At 38.1% G+C, this 21571-nt stretch overlaps 1 protein-coding gene across 7 annotated transcripts in view; it reads right to left on the bottom strand.

The window, feature by feature from the left end:
* Positions 1 to 21571, bottom strand: part of LOC117403375 (KH domain-containing RNA-binding protein QKI-like) — a 157247-nt gene that overhangs the window by 40274 nt on the left and 95402 nt on the right. For all 7 annotated transcript variants that reach the window (XR_009328755.1, XM_059024653.1, XM_059024656.1 and 4 more), the window contains exon 4: positions 4239 to 4382. Coding sequence is in view for 6 of the 7 variants with exons in the window: in XM_059024653.1 (XP_058880636.1) it covers positions 4239 to 4382 (144 nt within the window). In the remaining variant the exon portion in view is untranslated. The remainder of the gene's footprint in view (positions 1 to 4238; positions 4383 to 21571) is intronic.

The following is a 21571-nucleotide window of genomic DNA, read 5'->3' on the forward strand; positions in this document are numbered from 1 at the left end:
TCTTGTTTGGTAAAATTTGCAGTGATTCCAAACACTCTTTTCTGTCCTGCTTCTTTAGCGATCCATTTACAATGTGTATTGGGGTAACAATGAATTTCTTAGAAAAATGTGTGACTTATAGTAACCAGTAAAGACAGACAGCATGGCGCAGTGAGCTGTCAAGGCTGATTGATGGGCTATCAGAGGCTCCACTTAGATGTCACTGTATGCTTTACTGAGGGCAGTTACAGACCATATTGCTGTTAACAATGGTGATGTCATTCCTTTTATCGTAGCACAAATAATGATGTTAATACATCCCAGTTTATTTACCTGCTACAGGCCTTGGAGGCAAACATGACAACGGTAAGGTTTTTTTTTTCTGGTATGAAAACTGTAAACGCACAAAATACACATTGCATTAAACCAGCTTAAACATTCAGCCACATCTCTGGTTGCCATCGTTAAAAAAAAAAAAAAAAGGGCAAGGCTGTCACTCAGAGACTGCTAAGACTTGAATGGAAAATCCCTGGAGTGCTTTTACTGCGGCAGACCCTCAGGATAGCATTGTGGCTAGCATGATACCCAGGAAAAGATGAGTTTTATATATTGCAGGCAAATGTATGAATAAACTATTGTAATAGAGGCATGATCTGTCTGTCTACAATGAACAATATCTGTTTGTTTTGTTAAATGAAGAAATCAAAAGCTATAAATACTGCTGCAGGTAAGCACTCAAATCCTGTGCTGCTGAATTTAATCTGGAGGTCCTATCTGTATCACAGAATCAATATCTAGCTTGTTACAAGTATAAAAACAAACATAAAATGTCAGTCCAGAGAAATACTGGATGGGCTAGAAATGTCCAGCCTCTTCAAGTTTAGCACACTACACCTTTTCACCTACTGTAATTGTCATTTGATACAAACAGCAATCACGTAGAAAATGAAGGCATTATAAAGTACTAATGTCTAGATAATTAACAGTAAATGACCTGCTAAAAACTTAAATTCTATTCTTTAAGTTTTTTCAGTTTTCTCTCCTACTGCCATTTAATTAGCCTCTACTGCTTAATGACCATTTACGACTTGCTTACTGATGACATGAAGACTTAAGAATCTAGTCAGGTTCCTGTGGCCTGACCTTACAGTCTTGTGTTCTACATTAATTTATAACCAGTAATTAAATCAATTAAGGCAGTGATGCTGGTCACGCATTCTATATTAGTCTGTACCCCACAATTCATGCATGACAGTTTCTTGCATTACATTTCAGTTATTAAAACTGTGTAGATTTTTTTGCAGAAAAAGGGCCATCCTAAAAATAAATATTGCAAGGATCCAGTATCAAACAGTATTTTAAGGAACAGAAAAGTGAGTGGTCTGTTAGCTATCTTCTTCTCATTTGTATTTAACCCCTTATAAAATGTTGCCATCATAAAAGCAATGTGTTAAAGCATAGTGAAAATATGGTAAAGCATAAGTGGGCATTGTAATGCCATACAGAGGTGTGGTTACGCATATTAAACAATGGTAAAAGATGGTAAACTAAGGTAAATGCGGGAAAAGCATGGGAAAACTGCAAAATGATTATGCTGACTTACAATAGTTGCATTTTCACTTCTCTGCTGAAATCTTCTAAATGGCCAACTGCAGGTCCATTAAGAACCTTTTTAGACACAGATGACTATTGGCTGTGCTCTCCAGGGTTCCTAAATACAACAACCTCTTAAAAGCTTAATTGTCAACTACTTTAAATTGAAAGTGTCAGGATTTCTGCTCCTTCAGTACTGCAATTCTCAACATTCCATAGTAAATTAAGGTTAGTATCCTAGATTCAGTAGGGAGTCTAATTTGCATATCTATAGGACTCTGATGGCAAACTACAGTAGTTTAAGATGTTACAGTCTGTGGCATTATGAATATTTTTTAAGTTATAGATGACCTAACAAGCAAACGTCACAGCTTCAAAGAACATACTTCAAAATCAAAATACTATTCGATTACAGTCAGTGAAGCCCTATAGCAATTATGATATCTGTTTATCAAATGTGGGAGGCTAATATGAAATTAATACAATTAGGAACACTGTTAAGAATAGTAATTTTGTATTAATGTTTCTCTCACATTGATTTTACGAGCTGATGATGACTAACAGTTATGTTTCATTGACTTATTAGTGGCATTTTAAAAATAGATAAAGGCTTTTATAAATTTAGAAACAAATAGCCTGCTCCCATCCATACCAATTATCCATGTGTAAAAGGAAATAATGTTTTCAATCAGCCATTTCAGGCAGTAATCCAGAATGTTGCATGGTTCAATCTAATGAGTGAAACAGAACAGCAAGCAGATTACTAAATAACAAATAAATAAATAAATAAATAAATCCATCTGAATGGTTAGAACACACAAGATTGGAAACTGTGCTGGACAGAGAAAACAATCCTTTCTGTAGCTAGGTTTCACAGAAAGATTAAACACTGTCATTTAACAGGGTGGTGACACAATGCTCAATCTGTAACTTGTGACATGAACCATATTTCACACAAGCAGAACCAGCTACCACTCTTTTGTCTTTGCAACAACATGATTTCCTACACTGAAATATATCATTAGAAGCAGGTGCACCACCAGTATGTCTATATCCTTTGTGTTTCGTTTCATTTGAGTATTAAAGCCTATTTAATAAATGAAAGAACACAACATTATTTTTTTTACTTGTATTTTGCTCAATGCCATGCTGTATTTCCAATATTTATCTTATCACGTTTTATTTTGTTCTTTGAGTTTCTTGAACCCAGACCCTCTTTTTAAAGCTTGGTGGATCTTGCACATCAAAGAGGAAACAACAAGTTGTGATTTAGTTGGGAGGTAGGATATCAATTTCTTGTTTGCAAAGCAAGCATAAAAAAATACTCAGGTCATACTTACTTTGCATATGGTATGAGACCATTCTTAATTTAAAAAAAAAAAGCCCTGCTTGCATTTGAAAGTGACATTTTACTTTTCAACAGCTACTGTACTTGAATGACAATAAATAAGAATAGCCATTCTTTCTTTCTTTCTAAAAATAATATCTCTGTTTGAGGTATAGGCCTACACTTCCTGACCACCTTACATTAGTAGTTTTTTTTAGGACAGACTCAATTAAAAATCAAATTCTTTCATTCAACATGCTCCTGTTCTTCTAAAGAGGTCGAGTGTACAGCATAGTTGGTATTTTCTTATCAGAGACTGTACTGTGCTAGCTTATTGTGCTTGTGTGTTCTGTGGTACATTGCTATCAGTGTGTTATCCAATTCCTCTACAACTCCAACAGGCAAACCATTTTCCACAGGAAGATGCATTTCCAAGGTTGTTACAATGAGGTTTCTATCAAATCTGGTTTCTTTTAGAGGGATAACGGTTGGAACCTTCCAGAAGAGCAGAGCTGCTACCTTTCCAATCCCTCGGCAAAGAAGACAAACCATCAGTATTGTCTGAGGATGCACCTTTTCTCTCCTCTAAACAGTACTTGATGTACTTACATTCTTTTGATGAATAACACATCCACTAGATGTAAATGCATGTCATTGTTCCCCTGTGTTTTTTTTTGGTCTCTTTCACAGACACTGAAGGTTTTTTCTGTAGGGGGCAGGCAAGTTCTTTAGACACTCACAAATAACTTTTTCCCCCCCTTAAGGGCAAGACCATCAACTTTTCTTCTTTTTAAACAAGAAACATGCTTTAATAGACTTATTGCACGCTGCAGCGCCAGATGTAAAAGGGGACAGAGCACTGTCGTGCAACTGTTTTGTAATCTGTAAATTCAAAAGCTCAACCATTCCGCACTGCATGTCTATTCCATTCATCTACTCTACCATTCCTTTATGTGTTTCATTATAAGTACAGTTACAGTAAGTGCTGTTTAGATTTTATTAAGACGCTATAATCTAACATTAAACAGAACTTTAGTTAATCACATCACTCACAAGCTGCGCTATACTTATGGTAGGCAACAACAGGAGGGGAAATCATGGCAGCTCTAATACAGTCTCCAATAAGGGTTAAATTAAGTATTACAGTCTCTACAGTGTATTTAAAGTCAACCTGTATACTGTACAATCCACATTTCATGACAGCTCTAATACAGCAATACAGGAGCTTAAAATTGACTTCTGCACCCGGTACAACAGTATTTCATTATTATGTCATGCATAATAACGTAGACGAATACGGTACATAGCATAGGAGAAACAACGAAACCCAAATACTTACTGCTGGCACCAATAACTTTCTGACTTCCTCTACGGCCCTTTTCAGTTTGATTTCTGCTCTGTTCTGAGCATCTTCCACTGTTATTAATACATGCAGGTCTTCGTTCAGATGCTCCCAGTTGGGTTTGCCTCTGTTTTGTTCTTCCTTAAGGAATAAAAAAAAGAAGACAATCATAAATACTGTAGGCATTAACCACTGCCAACAAATGCCCCCCTCAGATTAACATATCATCATAACAGCTACTACACTGTTGATTTTATTTAAGCAAACACACTTGATAAATGTCCCAGGGAATTACATTTAGAATTTAGAATTGATGCATATTCACATTCAGTAAATTAATCAAAAAAAGTGACTGAACTAAATGCTGCTAAGCCCCCCACACAAGCAGGTTTTAGCAAACTCGTTTAAACACTTCACAAAAGTCTGAAGAATGCACAGCATTTGCTTCATAGCTCAAATTGTTGCTCTTTTTACACTCAGAATATATCAGGAGCCTCGAAACCCCACACACATTTCTTTCCACTTCAAAGTGCAAAGGTCACTGTATTTTAAGAGTCAGAGGTTTTATTTTTTTTGATAAATTACAGTTTTATTTTCTCTTTCTGCTCAAGACGAAAGGAATTACGGTTTGCACTTTGCTACCATTTAATCTAGTACAAAAGTATCTGCCAAAAGACATTTGCTGTTATATTTGGTTCACTCAGCTTGTCAAAGTGGAAGCTGCTTCAGTTGTGGCTCCATCACACCCCCTCAATAATTATAATTTCTATACAATGCTATCCCATCACCTCCGTTTGCTGAAATCGGAATGAGTTGTACTACTAGATTGTACAGGTCTGTCTACTAGAGTGTTTTCTTTCAATGCACCTCTTGCAACAGTGTGTTTAAATCTCATTAACGGCTGCTGTTCTGTTTACTTATAAAGTGCCTTATTATTTCTGAATTATCTTTCGCACTGAACTGTTATTGCTGATTTCAAAACATTACACACATTTTTTTCCTGTTTTAAAATGGACCTGAGTAAATATTATCTTGAGAAATACATACAAGTATATATGTATATATGCATGTACAGCTCTGGCCAAAGGTTTTGCATCACCCTATAGAATTAACAATTGTTGCTTCATAAAGTCAAATAAAACCTGCTGAATAATGTTACGTTAACATATCGAATTGCATACCACTTTGTAGTTTTTACATATACTTCACGAAAAACTGACAAATTGAAAAATGTGACATTTCGAAGTCAAGCATGAAATACTGTACTACAATTATGGCTTCCAGTATACTTTTGCAATATCATTTAGTAGTTTCTTTGATTACAGAATGTTAAATAAAAGAGCTATATGTACATAAAACCAAATTATGCAAGGTGCTGCCCCATATTCACCTCTAATCCTGCTACATCGGACGGTATATCTTCCATTAGAGTTTTCATTTCCATTTTGAATTGCTTAACCAGAAAAGCCACTCAAGACCACTGAACACCCAGCTAGAAAGTGGTTGCGCCTGCAAGGAATCTGATTTACATGCTGGAGACATTCCAAGTAATTCAAGTGGAAAAAATAAATGGACGACTTAATAGGTATAGTTGAAAATTCAGACCAGGTTCCCTCTGGGGATCCCCCATCATTTTCTTTTCATTTCCCTTCTTTTTTGTATTTTTTGTTTTCGTTTTTTTCTTCTATTATAAATACCCACCCTTTTAGTAAACCTTTGCCCTGCCTCTCCACTTTACAGTAGAATCTACAGCAGCAACTTAAACACTTCTGTCGGTCCTTGGGAAACCAAGGGACCTCTAACTGAAAAGCTTAGTATTCATGTCTGACTTACAGTGTCCCAGTAGCCCTTCTGGTTATCAAACTGCATTACCCAGCTTTGTGGTGGACCCTGGAGTTGTTCAAAAGCTAAGTACTGTAGTCTTGGGTTTACTTTTTGGATCCTCGGGTCTGTTTTTGAGTACCTGAGTATGAAACTCCTTCACTTAACAGTTTTGAGTTCTACAGTACATGCCAAATGACACGGTTAATTGAACTTAATATCTGGATAAATAAAAAAAAAACCTTATTAAAATATTGTCACAACTTCAAGCTGAACTACACTGGCAGCATTGTCATTGCAGCTGCACTGTGGTAAGCAAAATGAGCACACATCAAGGACAGTATATGTGTGCTGTTATTTGAATTTTTTACCCAAAACAGATCATTTTTTTCTACTATTACTGTGAGAAAGGCAAAAACAGAGGCCGGGTGTACTGTAGACAGAAATTGTTGATCTACTTACATGATCTACTAAAAACCAAAAAGTGATTGGCCTAGTATTACATGACTTTGACCTATGCCAAAACATGGGTAAGCCCTTTTGTGTGACAATGACTAACTTACTTTGAGAGATGCAGAGCATGAAGGTCAGATAACCGCTTTGTGCAGCAGCAGAAGATTAAACATACTGTATTTCAAAATAATAAAAAATGGGTATTTATAAATTAATATCAAGGACATTTATAGATAACCTTGGCATCACTTTTTTTTTTACTTGTAATTTGTTCAGATTTACATGCATACAGTATAGTAGCTCCGGTTTGAACGTGTGACCTTCTAATATTGCTATATATTCAATTCACCAGGTTTCAGTCATTAAATGTTGATGTTTTCCAAGAAGATCACAGGCACAAGAAAAAATAACCACAGGAAGTCATCTCAGCTCATTACTGTCCCACTGAGAAGTGTGCATGCATCGGCAATGGTGTGTTGCATTGTGTTTCACGAGATCTGAGAATTCAATTGAATGTTCTTGATAATGCTTACAAGGTCCTTTCTACGGGCCATCGGTCTTGTCTTGCTGGGTTTTTTTGACATGTTGTATACTCAAAGGCCCTGCTCGAGGGATAAGTCAATGACTGGGAAGTTACTCTCTCAACCCCAATCAAGCCTATGGAGTACTTGTTAGGCGAGAGTCTCACTGGAACTCTTTCCCATGACAGCGGCTCTCGTGAGGCTGTTAAAAGACGTCTTCAGTTATGTGCTGGTTGACTCGAATGTATGACAGTATTTCACATTTGCATGACGTACAACACCAGTGAGTTTCTAATAGAAACTCACAAGTTACGATTCAAGCTTGATCAGACAACAGTGACTACAAATTGTACTATTGAAACAACAGCAGTTGTTATAATTGTACTTGTAGTTTAAGAGCAATAAATAACTAAAACCACAAAAAATGATGAGTCACTGCCCTGTTAAGAAAGCAATTTTGCAATGATGCACTAATTATCTGTTTGAACAACACAAGTAATTCTGTAACATGAAGCATCAAGACACATTGATTACCCAAACCCCTGCTGATAAACTGCTTTAATTGTGCATTGCTCATCGAGCAAATTAGCTGCAGGTTTTCCTCCTGCTGTGAACCTGATTGTGAGAATTGTTTGGGTGCAGAACAAGTGGAAAAATAAAGAAAGAAAGAAAGAAAAAAACAGAATGGTTGAGATAGCTTTTCTGAAAGTCAGCACTTAAATGACCCACTGCCAGAGAATCTACCAAATTATCACATTTACACGGTTTTCCTGAGTGATTAATAGCATTTGCTTTTTCACTGCAACAATATAACTCTTATTGACTATGCCATAATGCACCCTCATTATATATGAACATCTTTAATCAAGACTGTTGTCTTACTAACAAACCACACAAACACATCACGTTAATCACATTTACACATTTCTTAAAATCATCTCTGAACTTTTAATGTTTTAACAACACTACAGGGGGGAGTATTTTATGAGGCATACTAAAGGCTTAGCACCAAGATGTAGGATAAATACAGTACAAGCTAAATAATAAACAGATACCTCAGCTGACATCATTAAATAAACCAGACAACAAAGCTCATATTTATAGCAACCTTGGTCAAATTTTTTGTTTGCACCTGAAACAACTAAAGAAAAACACACTTTTTTTTTTTTTTTTGCCTGCAGTAATAATAATGAACAAAGGATTCCACCGAGAGAATAAATTATGGAAAATGTTATTTTAATAATGCTAATATCATCTTAATATTGTACAGCGTGCATATTTTCTATACAGTTACTTTACGCAGAGTAGTTAATAATGCACTTTGTTGATCAGTACCAAGGATATTTATCCCACACTATTATAATTAGGGCTTCTGATTTTTGGTTTTAACCGATAAAAAACGGAAAAACACTAAATGGTTACTCAATCATGTTGACTTGACCCCTTTCACCAAGAAGAAAATTAATAAAATACCTACAAAAAAGAAAAGAAAAGTTTCCCCAGTGTGGTTAGCAATGTCCCTCCTTCCTGATTTGTATCTTGCATAGATTTGTTATGAATACTTTAAACCCACCCTAACTACCGAGTGGCAGCAAATTCCTACATTTCTATTGGAGGATTGTAACACGCTATGAGATTTAAAACGAGATGTTCTTGCTATATTACAGTTTGCCGCTGTTTGGGGGTGGTCGCTTGAGAAGCAGCTCTTTCGTGGATTCCCGCATGCAGTGAGAGCACCATGCATCTTGTATAGGGCATCCATCGACTGGGAAACAGCAGGAGCTGTAGCCGGATGATCTTAGGACGACTTGATTTCAAAAAGAAAATCTGGGTACAGGAGAGATGGACTGCCTTGTTTCTTGTTCTGTAGGCCAGGGGCACTTGCAAAATTGCAGTGGCCTTCTTGATCAGCGGTAGAAGCTCTGCCAACAGGGAGAGCTTACCCGCAGGGACCGTGCTGTCAGACTTCACATCCTCATCCTCAAACGGGAACGCCAGCGTCCACAGCCCCCACGGGGACAGGCGGGGAAGGCAGCACCAAATGTTCATGCAGTAATTCTGCTAGAACCGTTCCTGCCCAGAGTTTTTCCATCTGCTCTGAGTCCGCCAATTGTTTGGAGCAGCAGGAGAAGCAGAGGAAGATGAGGAAGACCGTGAAGACGGTTCCCTGCATGGGCTCTCTCTAACAGAGGCCATCTCTCTAACAGAGGGTGGTGGCGAACAGCACTGAAGAGCTGCGGGAGAGACGTTTCTCCAGCGTGCGCTTGGAGAAATGTGCACAAAACTCACAGAAACTGAGGTTCACCAGTGCCTCCTTGGCGTGCTCTGGCCCCAGGCAGGGAGAGCATTTGCCGTGCTTGTCCTCAATAGGCACACTGGCCTTGCATGTCTCACAGGGATAAAACCCAGGCATGATGCAAGAAGCAAGCAATGCAATGTACAGTAACAGATGTACAGGTGTTGCCTCAATCTGCTTATAGGTAGCAACCGGGCGGATCAAGACCCGAACAAGACCGATTTGGTACAGGACCGGGGGCGTGACCAACCACTGAGGTCTGTGAGCGCAGTACATTTACATCACAGGCTCTGCAAGCAGCTTTGATATATCTTATTCAGGTTTCGGGGTCTTTAGGAGGTAAATACCCATTCGGTAATGGTTACATTTCGAACTTGGAAGAGAACTTAGAACACAAGGAAATGAAGCTCAAACTAAAGTTACACAGTGAGTTGTTTGTGTACTAAACTGGTTCATTTCACTGCATGTGATTATTTGGGATCATTGTTGGAACTGTCACATGGTGACACTAATGATGACAGGTAGAGAAAAAAAGTAAAACAGCATTTAATTCCTTAAAAAAAGTGTTTAGTTTGTGTCTTTTTTCTTATCGGTGAAGCAAGTGCCTGACACAGGAAATGGGGCAGCAGTGTGGAGTAGTGGTTAGGGCTCTGGACTCTTGACCGGAGGGTTGTGGGTTCAATCCCCAGTGGGGGACACTGCTGTTGTACCCTTGAGGAAGGTACTTTACCTAGATTGCTCCAGTAAAAACCCAACTGTATAAATGGGTAATTGTATGTAAAAATAATGTGATATCTGTATAATGTGAAATAATGTATAATGTGATATGTTGTAACAATTGTAAGTCGCCCTGGATAAGGGTGTCTGCTAAGAAATAAATAATAATGGGAGTGCGGTTGTGCGTGTTCAACAAACCATACAACAGTTAACTAATCCTACATTTCAGTCTGAATTTTAATTGCAGAGTGATATAAGTAACCGCTAACTAAGTTAGTGTGCATCTAAACTTTAATTAAGATTCTCAATCCATAAAAGAAATAACTTGGTATTAATACATTAATTAAAAGAAATCAAAGGGTTGCAGAAAATTCTGTAGTTGTTGTCTTCCCTACATTTCTAATATAAAAATTAAATATATATTTAAAAGACATTACAATACATGGTATGTGGGTGGTAACTAAACTAAAACACCTCCTTCAAGTCAGCACTATCGTGCATTATACTATAAATACCCAGTGATAAGCATTTTAATTAAAGTGTTTGAAACCCCGTGCATGCACTATTGATGGTAGAGTATAACTGGACTGTGGCTCACTGAAGTATCTTATAGCTAACCCTGCACTTTGGGCTCGGTTCTATTTAGTACATTATCTTAATGGGCTTAAAAGGGTAATTGAATTGGGACCTTTGTTTTCACAATTAGAAAAAGTAAGACATTTATAAACACTTAAACAACCGACTACGAACCCCAGGACAGCGTTAATCCTAAAATGAAACGCAAAACTACCATAGGCATGCACTTCCTGGGGGATTGATCCTTTTGTAAAGTTGCTTTGACACTCGCTTGGCCTGTCTCTGCCAGTTACATGGTGCTGTGACTGAGATTCTCAGAGATTATAGGTTTCTGATCGCTGAGGTCTCACAGGGGAAAGAGTGTCATGGGCAGCACTGCATGATGACCTGCTGTTACAGATATTGCTGATCCCCATGGGAGAGACATCTATGGGTGAAAATAGTTTTAAAAGAGTTTAAGACGCTTGATTGGAATCTGCAAGGCTGCTGGATCACACCCAGCCTCCATCTGTTAGCAAATATTTATTTTTTTCAAACTATTGCATTTTCTCCCTCATAAAATCGAAATTTGGAGTGCTGTGTGAGTGAGGTGTGCCTGTGCCTAAAGTTGAGTTGGTACACTCACTGGTTAATAGAATAAGCAGTGTAAATCCCATCAGATCTTTCTGCTTATTTTCCAGTCACTGCATATTAAGGTTAGAATTGGTTTGTGCTTACTTTCCGGTCCCATCGTACCCAATTACTACAGTGCAGGGTACAGGCAGCACAAGGATGTTCCTGAGCTGATGGGATGCCTGGGAAGTGGAGAGATGGCCTTCTGAACACCTTTTAAAAAACATATTCCTGTGACAGTGTGCTTCTGAAAATACCATACCAATTTTAGAATTGTGTTTTCCTATTAAAAAAATACATGTTATGAATTATAACAGCAACCGTACAGTAAATTGGTACAAACAGCACACTACTCAATGTGCAGTATGCCTTACAAGCCCAGTCAGTATTCATAAATGCCTGACTTCAAATTTAACAATCTGGTGGCCAAGTTTCAGTGCTGCAGAGATTAATACTGTGGATGCCACCTTGTTTTTCAACTCGTTGCACCTCATTTCACGTTATGCAACCTTGCTTCTGTTCATGTTTTCAACACAACAAAGCCTTCAACAAGTACATGTATTAAAGTCCTCTCAATGTAATTTAATTAATAAAGAGGAAACTGATGCTGCCCTAAAAATTACAATAAGTAAAATCATAGTCCAGTGACTTAAAATCATCATTAACCGTTGTGAAGTGGTAATGGAAATAACTTGTTTCAAAGATGAATATTATCCATAAAATGTCTTCAACCTTCCAGGTCTATTTTAATCAGCCTGCTCACGCTGTATCAGTCAGTAACAAAGCAGTAAAACAGGTTGGATTCCTTTCCATGGAGAACATTTAGAGGTCGCATACATTGATGATGATTAATATCCAATATTTCATCATTTGGTTTCACTTGTTTTCATGTTTAGGGCCTGTTTTTCACTTTTTTCATGATTAGTGCTTCAAATATTTTTAATGGTGCTATATTTTTGGCAAAGAAAAGGCATTCAAAATATATAGTATGTGTGAGTAAATATTACCCTGTGTCACTCTTTATTAGCATTCACCATATGCTGCACAGCATGCTACAGACTTAGATTAATGTTTGTTTTGTATGCTATCAATTGCATTTTACATTTTTATAATGTAGTGCTGTGACCTAAGAATTCAACAGCATCTGTCAAAATGAAATTCCAGTATCTGCAGCAGGGACGAGTGCCGGACACACTCTTTCAGGGTTTCTGTGCACTCTGTGAGAGAGTGTGTCGCCTGTCAGTCATCAAGTACGTTACACGTTATTTATCTATATGTTTGCTCTATGATGTTATGCATTATGTAATGCTATTCATAATAAAAAAACAAACTTGTATTTTTTCTGAATTAATTACATTTAATGGAGATTAAGGTAGGTAATCTTTACTCTACTCAAGACATACAAACTGTAAAACTTATTCTGCACTAACAGCTGTATTTCATTTCAATGTCAATACTTTTAGTCACACTGTTTTTTATGAGCAAGTTAGTGGATAATGCTTGAACGTCTTATCCGTGTATTAATATAATACAATATTAATCCTCTTTTTTTTTTATTTAGTAGTCACCAATTATTTTTGTATTGTTTTCTCCCCAATTTAGTAGTGTCCAATTATTTTTAGGCTCAGATCACCACTACACGCTGTGTGCCGTTAGCCGTCTGCTTTTTTACACACTGCAGACTTACCGTGCAGGTGCCCAGAGCTACAGTGTCAGAGGACAGCACAGCCCTGGGCAGCTTACAGGCATGCCCATAGGCTCCCGGCCAGACCACAGGGTTTGTGGTGCGCGGTGAGCCGAGGACACCCTGGCCGACCTAGCCCTCCCTCCCCCAGGGCGGCGCTCAGCCAATTGTGTGTCGCCCCCCTTGGAGCTCCTGTCCTCGGCAAAGGAATAACCTGGACTCGAACCGGCGACATCCAGTCTATAGGGCGCATCCTGCACTCCACGCGGAGTGCCTTTACTGGATGTGCCATTCGGGAGCCCCTTAATCCTCTTTTATAACACATACCTTGGTAACCTTGGTATCTTTGCATGCAGTACTATTTAAAATAAAATATGAAAACCTAACGGTCATTCTGTCCTGAGAGGATCAGAGATGGTTATATGCACATTTTTCACCTAATTTTCCATTTTTTTTACCAGACATTTTTTAGACTTGAATAAGATCAAGAATGCTTTTAAAGCAATGTAAGGTATGTATAATCCAAAAATATTTTCTTGCATCGTCTCAATATTATTTTGAACAAATTATGCGAGAGCAGCTTATGTTAACGTTATGTCACGGTGCATAAATTAATATTTTTTGCCTTTAGTTAGCGAAGTAATTGATTAGATGTTGTAGTTACACAATTACCGTTACAAAGTCAAGCATTTGGACTTAATTTCTGTGTGCAGTTATTTTTTCGCATATCATTGATTGAGAAGACAACAGATACTTCTATCTTTTTACATCTTTAAAAATTTTATTTTCACATCTTTACAATTAGCCTATATGTACTGTGAGTTTATATTGGATGTCCTTACAATTGATGGTAGAACAGAATTTTAATTGCTAAGACAACTACTGGTACCTGCATAAATTTTGCATGGGGCGGCTGGGATTTTGAATTTGAAGTTCCTTCGCAGATAAATGACACAGTCACTGTATATAATTTACTGAATCTATATAATTTAAATTACATGTATATAATGTCATCCTGTTATGTTCATAACTCATCTGATGGTGTTATGCAGTCATGTTTGCTCAGCCTTTTCAAATAATAACTGGATTCACAAAAATATCAGTGAAAAGACTGTAATAACATAAACAAAAAGTGTATGAAAATGAAAATAGTCACATTACACACACACACACACACATATTATGATAAGGTAAAAAGCTTGCACACCTATATAAAAAATAAGTCAGTACAATGTAACAAGCATCCCTTTATTAATATTCTGGGTGATTCTGGTATTTTCTACTTTTTAGGCAAGGGTGTGCAAACATTTGACCACAAAAAAAAGCTGTACACTCAGATTTCTTCACAGAAACATCAAGTGAGGATATTCTTGCAAACCACTGTTTATTTGCAATCTTATATCTATAAGATTAAAAAAAAATCAGGAACGGCTACTTCAGAGTAGTTTAAGAGGTTTGACACTGTGGTTCAGTACTTGAAGGGTAGTGACTACCCACATGTTTAAAAAAGACAGAAAAGGGGTCCTTAAATGGTCAAATAAATAAAGAAGTAAAAGAAAAAAACTGAATTTTGAAGGTCGGCCAGGTCGGCCAGGGTGTCCTTGGCTCACCGCGCACCAGCGACCCCTGTAGTCTGGCCGGGCACCTGCGGGCTTGCCTGTAAGCTGCCTGACAGCTGCGTTGTCCTCCGACGCTGTAGCTCTTGGGTGGCTGATTGGTGAGTCCGCAGTGTGAAAAAAAGCGGTCGGCTGACGGCACACGCTTCGGAGGACAGCGTGTGTTCGTCTTCGCCCTCCCGAGTCAGCTCAGGTGTGGTAGAGGTGAGCTGAGCTTCAAAATAATAATTGGCCATTCCAAATTGGGAAAAAATAATAAAAACTAATTGGCAACGACTAAATTTATAAAAAAATAAAATAAAAAATAAAAGTCATTATTTAAAAAAAAAAAAAAAATGAACATGTTTTGTCAGAAACACATTGCGTTACAAGGCCCGTTACAAAAAAGTAAACAGAAACCCACAAGGATTACTCAACCATAAAACAGCACCTAAAAAAAACAGCTAAATGTGAATATTAATATACTGTAAGAAGAGGTGCACTTTCTCATAGGTATAGCTATGTGAAAGTGGATCCCCTTTACTTCACATGACGTGCGCAGGCATGGTAGAGGCAATGGCGCTAAAGGGATGCACTATCTTAAGGGGTGCACTTTCGCATGCTACACCTGGTTAAAAAAAAAAAGTTACGTTTGTCCATGTTTTTTATCAAAAGTCTAAGCCTACCATAGTACATTGATATTATTATATCTGCGTGTAAAGTTTGAATGCATGACTCAATTAAATTTGAACTGACTGTAACTACCTTTCTTTTAAACACAACCTGAAAGTATTTCATACAAATTCAACCCAACAAAAAAAAATGTAATCCAAATGCTGGAACGGTATGATGTTAATTTGCAAGGTGGCAATACTGGGAGCTTTAAGGATTGCAGTCGACTGAACTGCTTGAACTAACTAATGCATCAATGTCATACTGCTATGTCCTTTAAGGATAACCAATGTAAAGCAATGCATGGCTTCTATTGACACTGTTCGTAACCGTTGCTTGGCTAGGGCTGCCATGATGACCCTTTGACACAAACAATACTGTTTAAAGATGCTTATTCTAGAATCAACCTAGCAACTGCTTCTTGTTCTGCACTTCCTCAAGGTCATGTATCACCATCACATTACAACTTTTTCAGCTTCTTAGGAAATTAAATAACAGTCATACTTTATACAACTAGGGCAATTAATTTCAGTATTCGATAAAGAAGTAGTTTTCGATTAAAAGGAGGCTTGCTTTTTCCAGATATGTAAAACAGTGTGGCGGTCTTTGTAGCTGATACTTAAAATAACCCACCCACTTCACTGGTAGGTTACATTTTGAATAAATTTAAACTATAAATTGGAAATCTCTTTATGATATGGCACAATATTTAGTATTGAGACTACATGCATACAATTATGTGCACATTACCTATACATAACCTACTGTATAGACACTAAAGGTGAAACGTACATTTGATAATCATGTTTTTGACAATGGTAAAACATGTGTAAACATTTAAAACTAAACCTTTACCATCCACATTCCCCAATTTAACTTTATTCTGCAGGTTTCCACCAAAACATACTGTGCCCTTAAGTGTACCAAGAAACACTAAAATAATGAAATACAAACTATTTTGAAATTGGAAGTTACTCACTTTAGCAGTACCCACCCACTCCTCCTTAAACAACATTTATTTTTCATTACAATCGGTGGAAAACTGTCAGACGCAACTCAGATAGATAGGAAATGAGAATGTGCAGTATATCCCCCTCTCGCCCACAAGCCATATGTGCTGCTAAGCAAATAAAAAGCAGCAGATCATTAGCATCCCACATATTGAAAGACGTTAACCCCGAGGTACCTTTTAACCCTGGGGACCCTGCATTGTTCCAACAGTGACAAGTCCGTTTCAATAAGGAATGTGTTTGTCAGCTGATTTGCCTAGAGAAAACAGTAGAGTATGTGCCAAATGTTCCAGATGGGAGGGGAAAAAAAGAATAGGCAAATATTAACAGTGGTTACTTTTTATTAGTTTGTACTGTTGTTTTGGATTAAACTGGTTGCTCAAGGGAGACTGGGTCATGAAACCATTCATTTATATTCTTTATCCCACACAGCGCTCGTTTTGCTAACATTTTGACTCCATGCCCAGGTGTATTATTACAGCTTCGGGTCATATAGAGCCAAATGATATCCAAATTTAAAAGTGTTTGCATATTGTGTTGGTTTTATTATTGTTATTGACTATTTAGTAAATATGATATGACAGCCTCTGTCAAAGTGTATCACAAAATAAGAGCTCTGTATACTGCTGTTGCAGCTTCAACAATACCACAGCAAGTGACAAATCACAATATGATATCATCATTCAGGATTCGCACAACACTACATCATCATGCACATTTTATATGCAAAGGCTTTGTGCACTGTGGTCTCCAGCGCTACGGAGAGCAGCAATCCTGCTTGGCATATAATAATCCAGCCACCTGAAGAGATTACTAAAAAAAATTTCCAGAAGAGCACATTAGCAGAGCATTTCAATCTGATATAAAATGATTATTTTTGCTCTCCTATCACATTAGGTTCCATGAAAAGGTAATTAACCTTCCTCGATTGTAGGTCCTTATGTCTATTAGTCTTTGCCTCCACAATGCATGTACACTATCAGGATTGACTCTCTCCCCCTAGTAGTGGGTATCTCTGTGTCCGAGCCACAGGGACAGACTTCATTACGTCCCCAGGATGAGACACGAAAACCACAGCAGGCTGCTGGAGCTGCTTTTACCAGAACCTGTTCATCTGTAATTAAAAGGCCTGGGCTGCCTCCTTATATTCAGCAGGATTTCAACCCCCTTATCCTGCAAATGATATTTAACACTAAGGAAGTTAGGAAGGTCTGACTGAACAAACCAACTGGAGATCACTTTACATTGACAAGTCTGTCAGCCACTGCCAGGCACGTCTTCAAAGCAAGCTTGCTACTACAAGCGAGGCGGCTTCAGATACAGAACAGAACTCTATGTTGTTCCACAAATAAACTCATGTCAAATAACAGCTACTTCTCCCCCTATGCACATCACAACGCTGCTAACTGCTGTATTTAGTCTGACAGACAGCACAATAGGTTCCCCCGCTATAAAGGGATAGAGCTTATGGAAAGAATCAATCACTATCCAACAGGCCATGAAGTAAGGAAGCAGGATTTGTGTTTACTTGTCTATTTATCTGTCTGTCTACATTTCTTTCTGTCTACCAATCGCTAAAAATCTAGTAACGTGAATGATGTATTAGAGAAACTATACTACTGTACAGACGTGCTCAAATTTGTTGGTACCCCTCCAAAAAAAAACGAAGAATGCACAATTTTCTCTGAAATAACTTGAAACTGACAAAAGTAATTGGCATCCACCATTGTTTATTCCATATTTAATAGAAATCAGACTTTGCTTTTGATTTTTTATTCAACATAATATTGTAAATAATAAAACAAATGAAAATGGCATGGACAAAAATGATGGGACCCCTAACCTAATATTTTGTTGCACAACCTTTAGAGACAATCACTGCAATCAAATGTTTTCTGTAGCTCTCAATGAGACTTGTGCACCTGTTAACAGGTAGTTTGGCCCACTCTTCCTGAGCAAACTGCTCCAGCTGTCTCAGGTTTGATGGGTGCCTTCTCCAGACTGCAAGTTTCAGCTCTTTCCATAGATGTTCGATAGGATTCAGATCAGGACTCATAGAAGGCTACTTCAGAATAGTCCAATGTTTTGTTCTTATCCATTCTTGGGTGCTTTTAGCAGTGTGTTTTGGGTCATTATCCTGTTGGAGGACCCATGACCTGCGACTGAGACAGAGCTTTCTGACACTGGGCAGTACGTTTCGCTCCAGAATGCCTTGATAGTCTTGAGATTTCATTGTGCCCTGCACAGATTCAAGGCACCCTGTGCCAGGTGCAGCAAAGCAGCCCCAAAACATAACCGAGCCTCCTCCATGTTTCACTGTAGGTATGGTGTTCTTTTCTTTGAAAGCTTCATTTTTTTGTCAGTGAACATAGAGCTGATGTGACTTGCCAAAAAGCTCCAGTTTTGACTCATCTGTCCAAAGAACATTCTCCCAGAAGGATTGTGGCTTGTCAATATGCATTTTAGCAAATTCCAGTCTGGCTTTTTTATGTTTTTCTGTCAAAAGTGGAGTCCTCCTGGGTCTTCTTCCATGGAGCCCACTTTCGCTCAAAAAGCGACGGATGGTGCGATCAGAAACTGACATACCTTCACCTTGGAGTTCAGCTTGTATCTCTTTGGCAGTTATCCTTGGTTCTTTTTCTACCATTCGCACTATCCTTCTGTTCAATCTGGGGTCGATTTTCCTCTTGCGGCCGCGCTCAGGGAGGTTGGCTACAGTTCCATGGACCTTAAACTTCTTAATAATATTTGCAACTGTTGTCACAGGAACATCAAGCTACTTGGAGATGGTCTTGTAGCCTTTACGTTTACCATGCTTGTCTATTATTTGTTTTCTGATCTCCTCAGACTACTCTCTCCTTTGCTTTCTCTGGTCCATGTTCAGTGTGGTGCACGCAATGATACCAAACAGCACAGTGACTACTTTTCTCCATTTAAATAGGCTGAATGACTGATTACAAGATTGGAGACATGTGTGATACTAATTAAAGAAACGAATTAGTTTGAAATATCACTATAATCCAATTATTAATTATCTTTTCTAAGGGGTACCAACAAATGTGTCCAGGCCATTTTAGAATATCTTTGTAGAAAAAGCAATAATTCATCTCTTTTCACAGCTTCTTTGCTTTATTCTATGACATACCAAAGGCATGCAAGTATACATGATAAAATAGCTTTTAATTTCATCACTTTTCAGGAGGAATGAAGCATTATTTCAATGAGCTGTAAGGGTACCAACAAATTTGAGCATGTCTGTATATCATCTGTTAACGAACGAGGAAGGCAAAATCCAAAATGTTACCGGTAATCAATATTCTTGTTTGTTTAAACGTTCTTTTTTTTACGATAATCTTACAGTACTGAAATACTTTTAAAATACAAACACAAGATGCAAATGTATTTAACCACAAGAAAACAACATTCACACGGCCTGATTCTGCTATTTAGATATGGTAAAATTGCTCCTCTGCTATCTACTGTACAGTATAAAGGATAGTCTTTCCCTCAATGTTGAAATATTTCACCGCTACCACCCACCTGCTGACTCTGGAGGGCAAAGACAAACACACGCTGTCCTCCGTCAGCTGACCACTTTTTTTCACACTGCAGACCCACCATGCAGCCACCTCAGAGCTACAGCATCGGAGGACAACGCAGCTCTGGGCAGCTTACAGGCAAGCCTGCAGGTGCCTGGCCAGACTACAGGGGTCGCTGTTGCACAATGAGCCGAAGACATCCTGGCGTGTGCGTGTGTGTGTTTCAAAACCCTAACAGAAACACTCCATGTAAACTAAATACATCCTGTTTCTTTCATAGTCTCATACTAGGCAAGTTTACATGCTACTATACTAATAACACCCAAAACATGTGTCCTATCACCTTCAGTTTCTTTATTGATTCCTCTTTAAATACATTTTTGTATACAGCATGTTGAAGTTGACAAAGTCAGATCAAGGACAATAATTCTCACTATATGTGCTGTGTCAAAGTATCTTTTTTCTCACTCCTGCTGATTGAAAATTATTAGATGCACTGTTTCCAGCAATAGATTTTCAAGTATTTTCATCTTGCTAAGAGCTAGTGAACATCAGCAATTGACTTTCAGAAATTGACATTCAGCAACTCTATACCCTGTTTGAGACTGTTAATCCTTTCAGCAAGCTAGGAGTGATAAACAAATGAGCTACTTTCAGCACCCCAGACTGCTTCTTGTAGTAACAGCCTCTTGTCCCACTGTGGATCAAAAGGAAACACATTTGAATTTGCTCATGGCCGCGAAAAAACCAAAACCCTATTCCTGTTCACCGCACTTCTCTCCAGCTCAAATAATAAATGGGTGCATTATCGCTATTTTTATAAGTGTTTTAATTGAGCACTGCCACTGGTGAGAAGAAAAGTGCTGTTGCTGTTACTTTGCATATCAAACAAAGCAGGTAATTAACTGCCTTTCTGGTACAATCCCTTATCGCTGCTATACACAGCAATGCAAAGCTCCCTCAGTACCGGAGCGCAGCTACAGCTAAGCAGAACTGACGTTTCAGGGTCACATTCATTCCATTAATACACAGGCATTCATTTACTGCTCAGTGAGAAACCTGTAATTAAACAAAAGAACAATATATTGCTAATATTCCAGCATGCTTCAGTATTTTATTTTATTTTTTTTTACAAAAAAAAGATGATTGCCTTTCATTCAACGTTTTTTCAAGCCAGCACAGTTCACTTATTTTTGATTAGACAGTAATCAGATATGCAAATGCCGATGCACTGAAAACCTTTTATTCTATTGAAACAGTAAATTGCAAGCAATCTGTCTATTTGTCTCCACCGTACAGACACAAGCTCATTATAGAGCCATTGTCTAAACATGACCTTCTCCCCTCCCTGATTATTCCAACCTACAGGTATAATAAATGTGTTTGCAAGAAACTCATCAGCCTGCATAATGTGTGCATCGTGGTTGTGTTTGCAGTATTAGAGCTTTCAGGGTTATCCCTCACACAGGGAGGCATACGACAAAAAAAAGTTTAGCGTGAGATTAAATCAAGCAGCATTTTTTGTTTCTCTGCTTTTGTTGGAGAATATGAAATTATTTACTTAATAAGATAATGCTGTGTAATAAAAAATATTACAAATCCCTGAATAACATTAAGTGTGGTCTTCTGTTGTTTGATCGCGTGCTTCAGGTGACAAGCATCCGACTCTTTGGCAGACAATGCTTTATTTCCAGGCTAAGAAGGCTTTAGACACACAGTCGCCTGACTTAATTTAAGGCCCCTACACATCAGATGCGATGCGACAAATAAAAATGTGCAGTGAAGATTACAGGCGACGCAGGGGGCGACACTGGAGCGATGCAAAATAAATAGG

The sequence above is a fragment of the Acipenser ruthenus genome, chromosome 5 (genome assembly GCF_902713425.1).
Source record: "Acipenser ruthenus chromosome 5, fAciRut3.2 maternal haplotype, whole genome shotgun sequence".
Lineage (NCBI taxonomy): Eukaryota > Metazoa > Chordata > Actinopteri > Acipenseriformes > Acipenseridae > Acipenser > Acipenser ruthenus.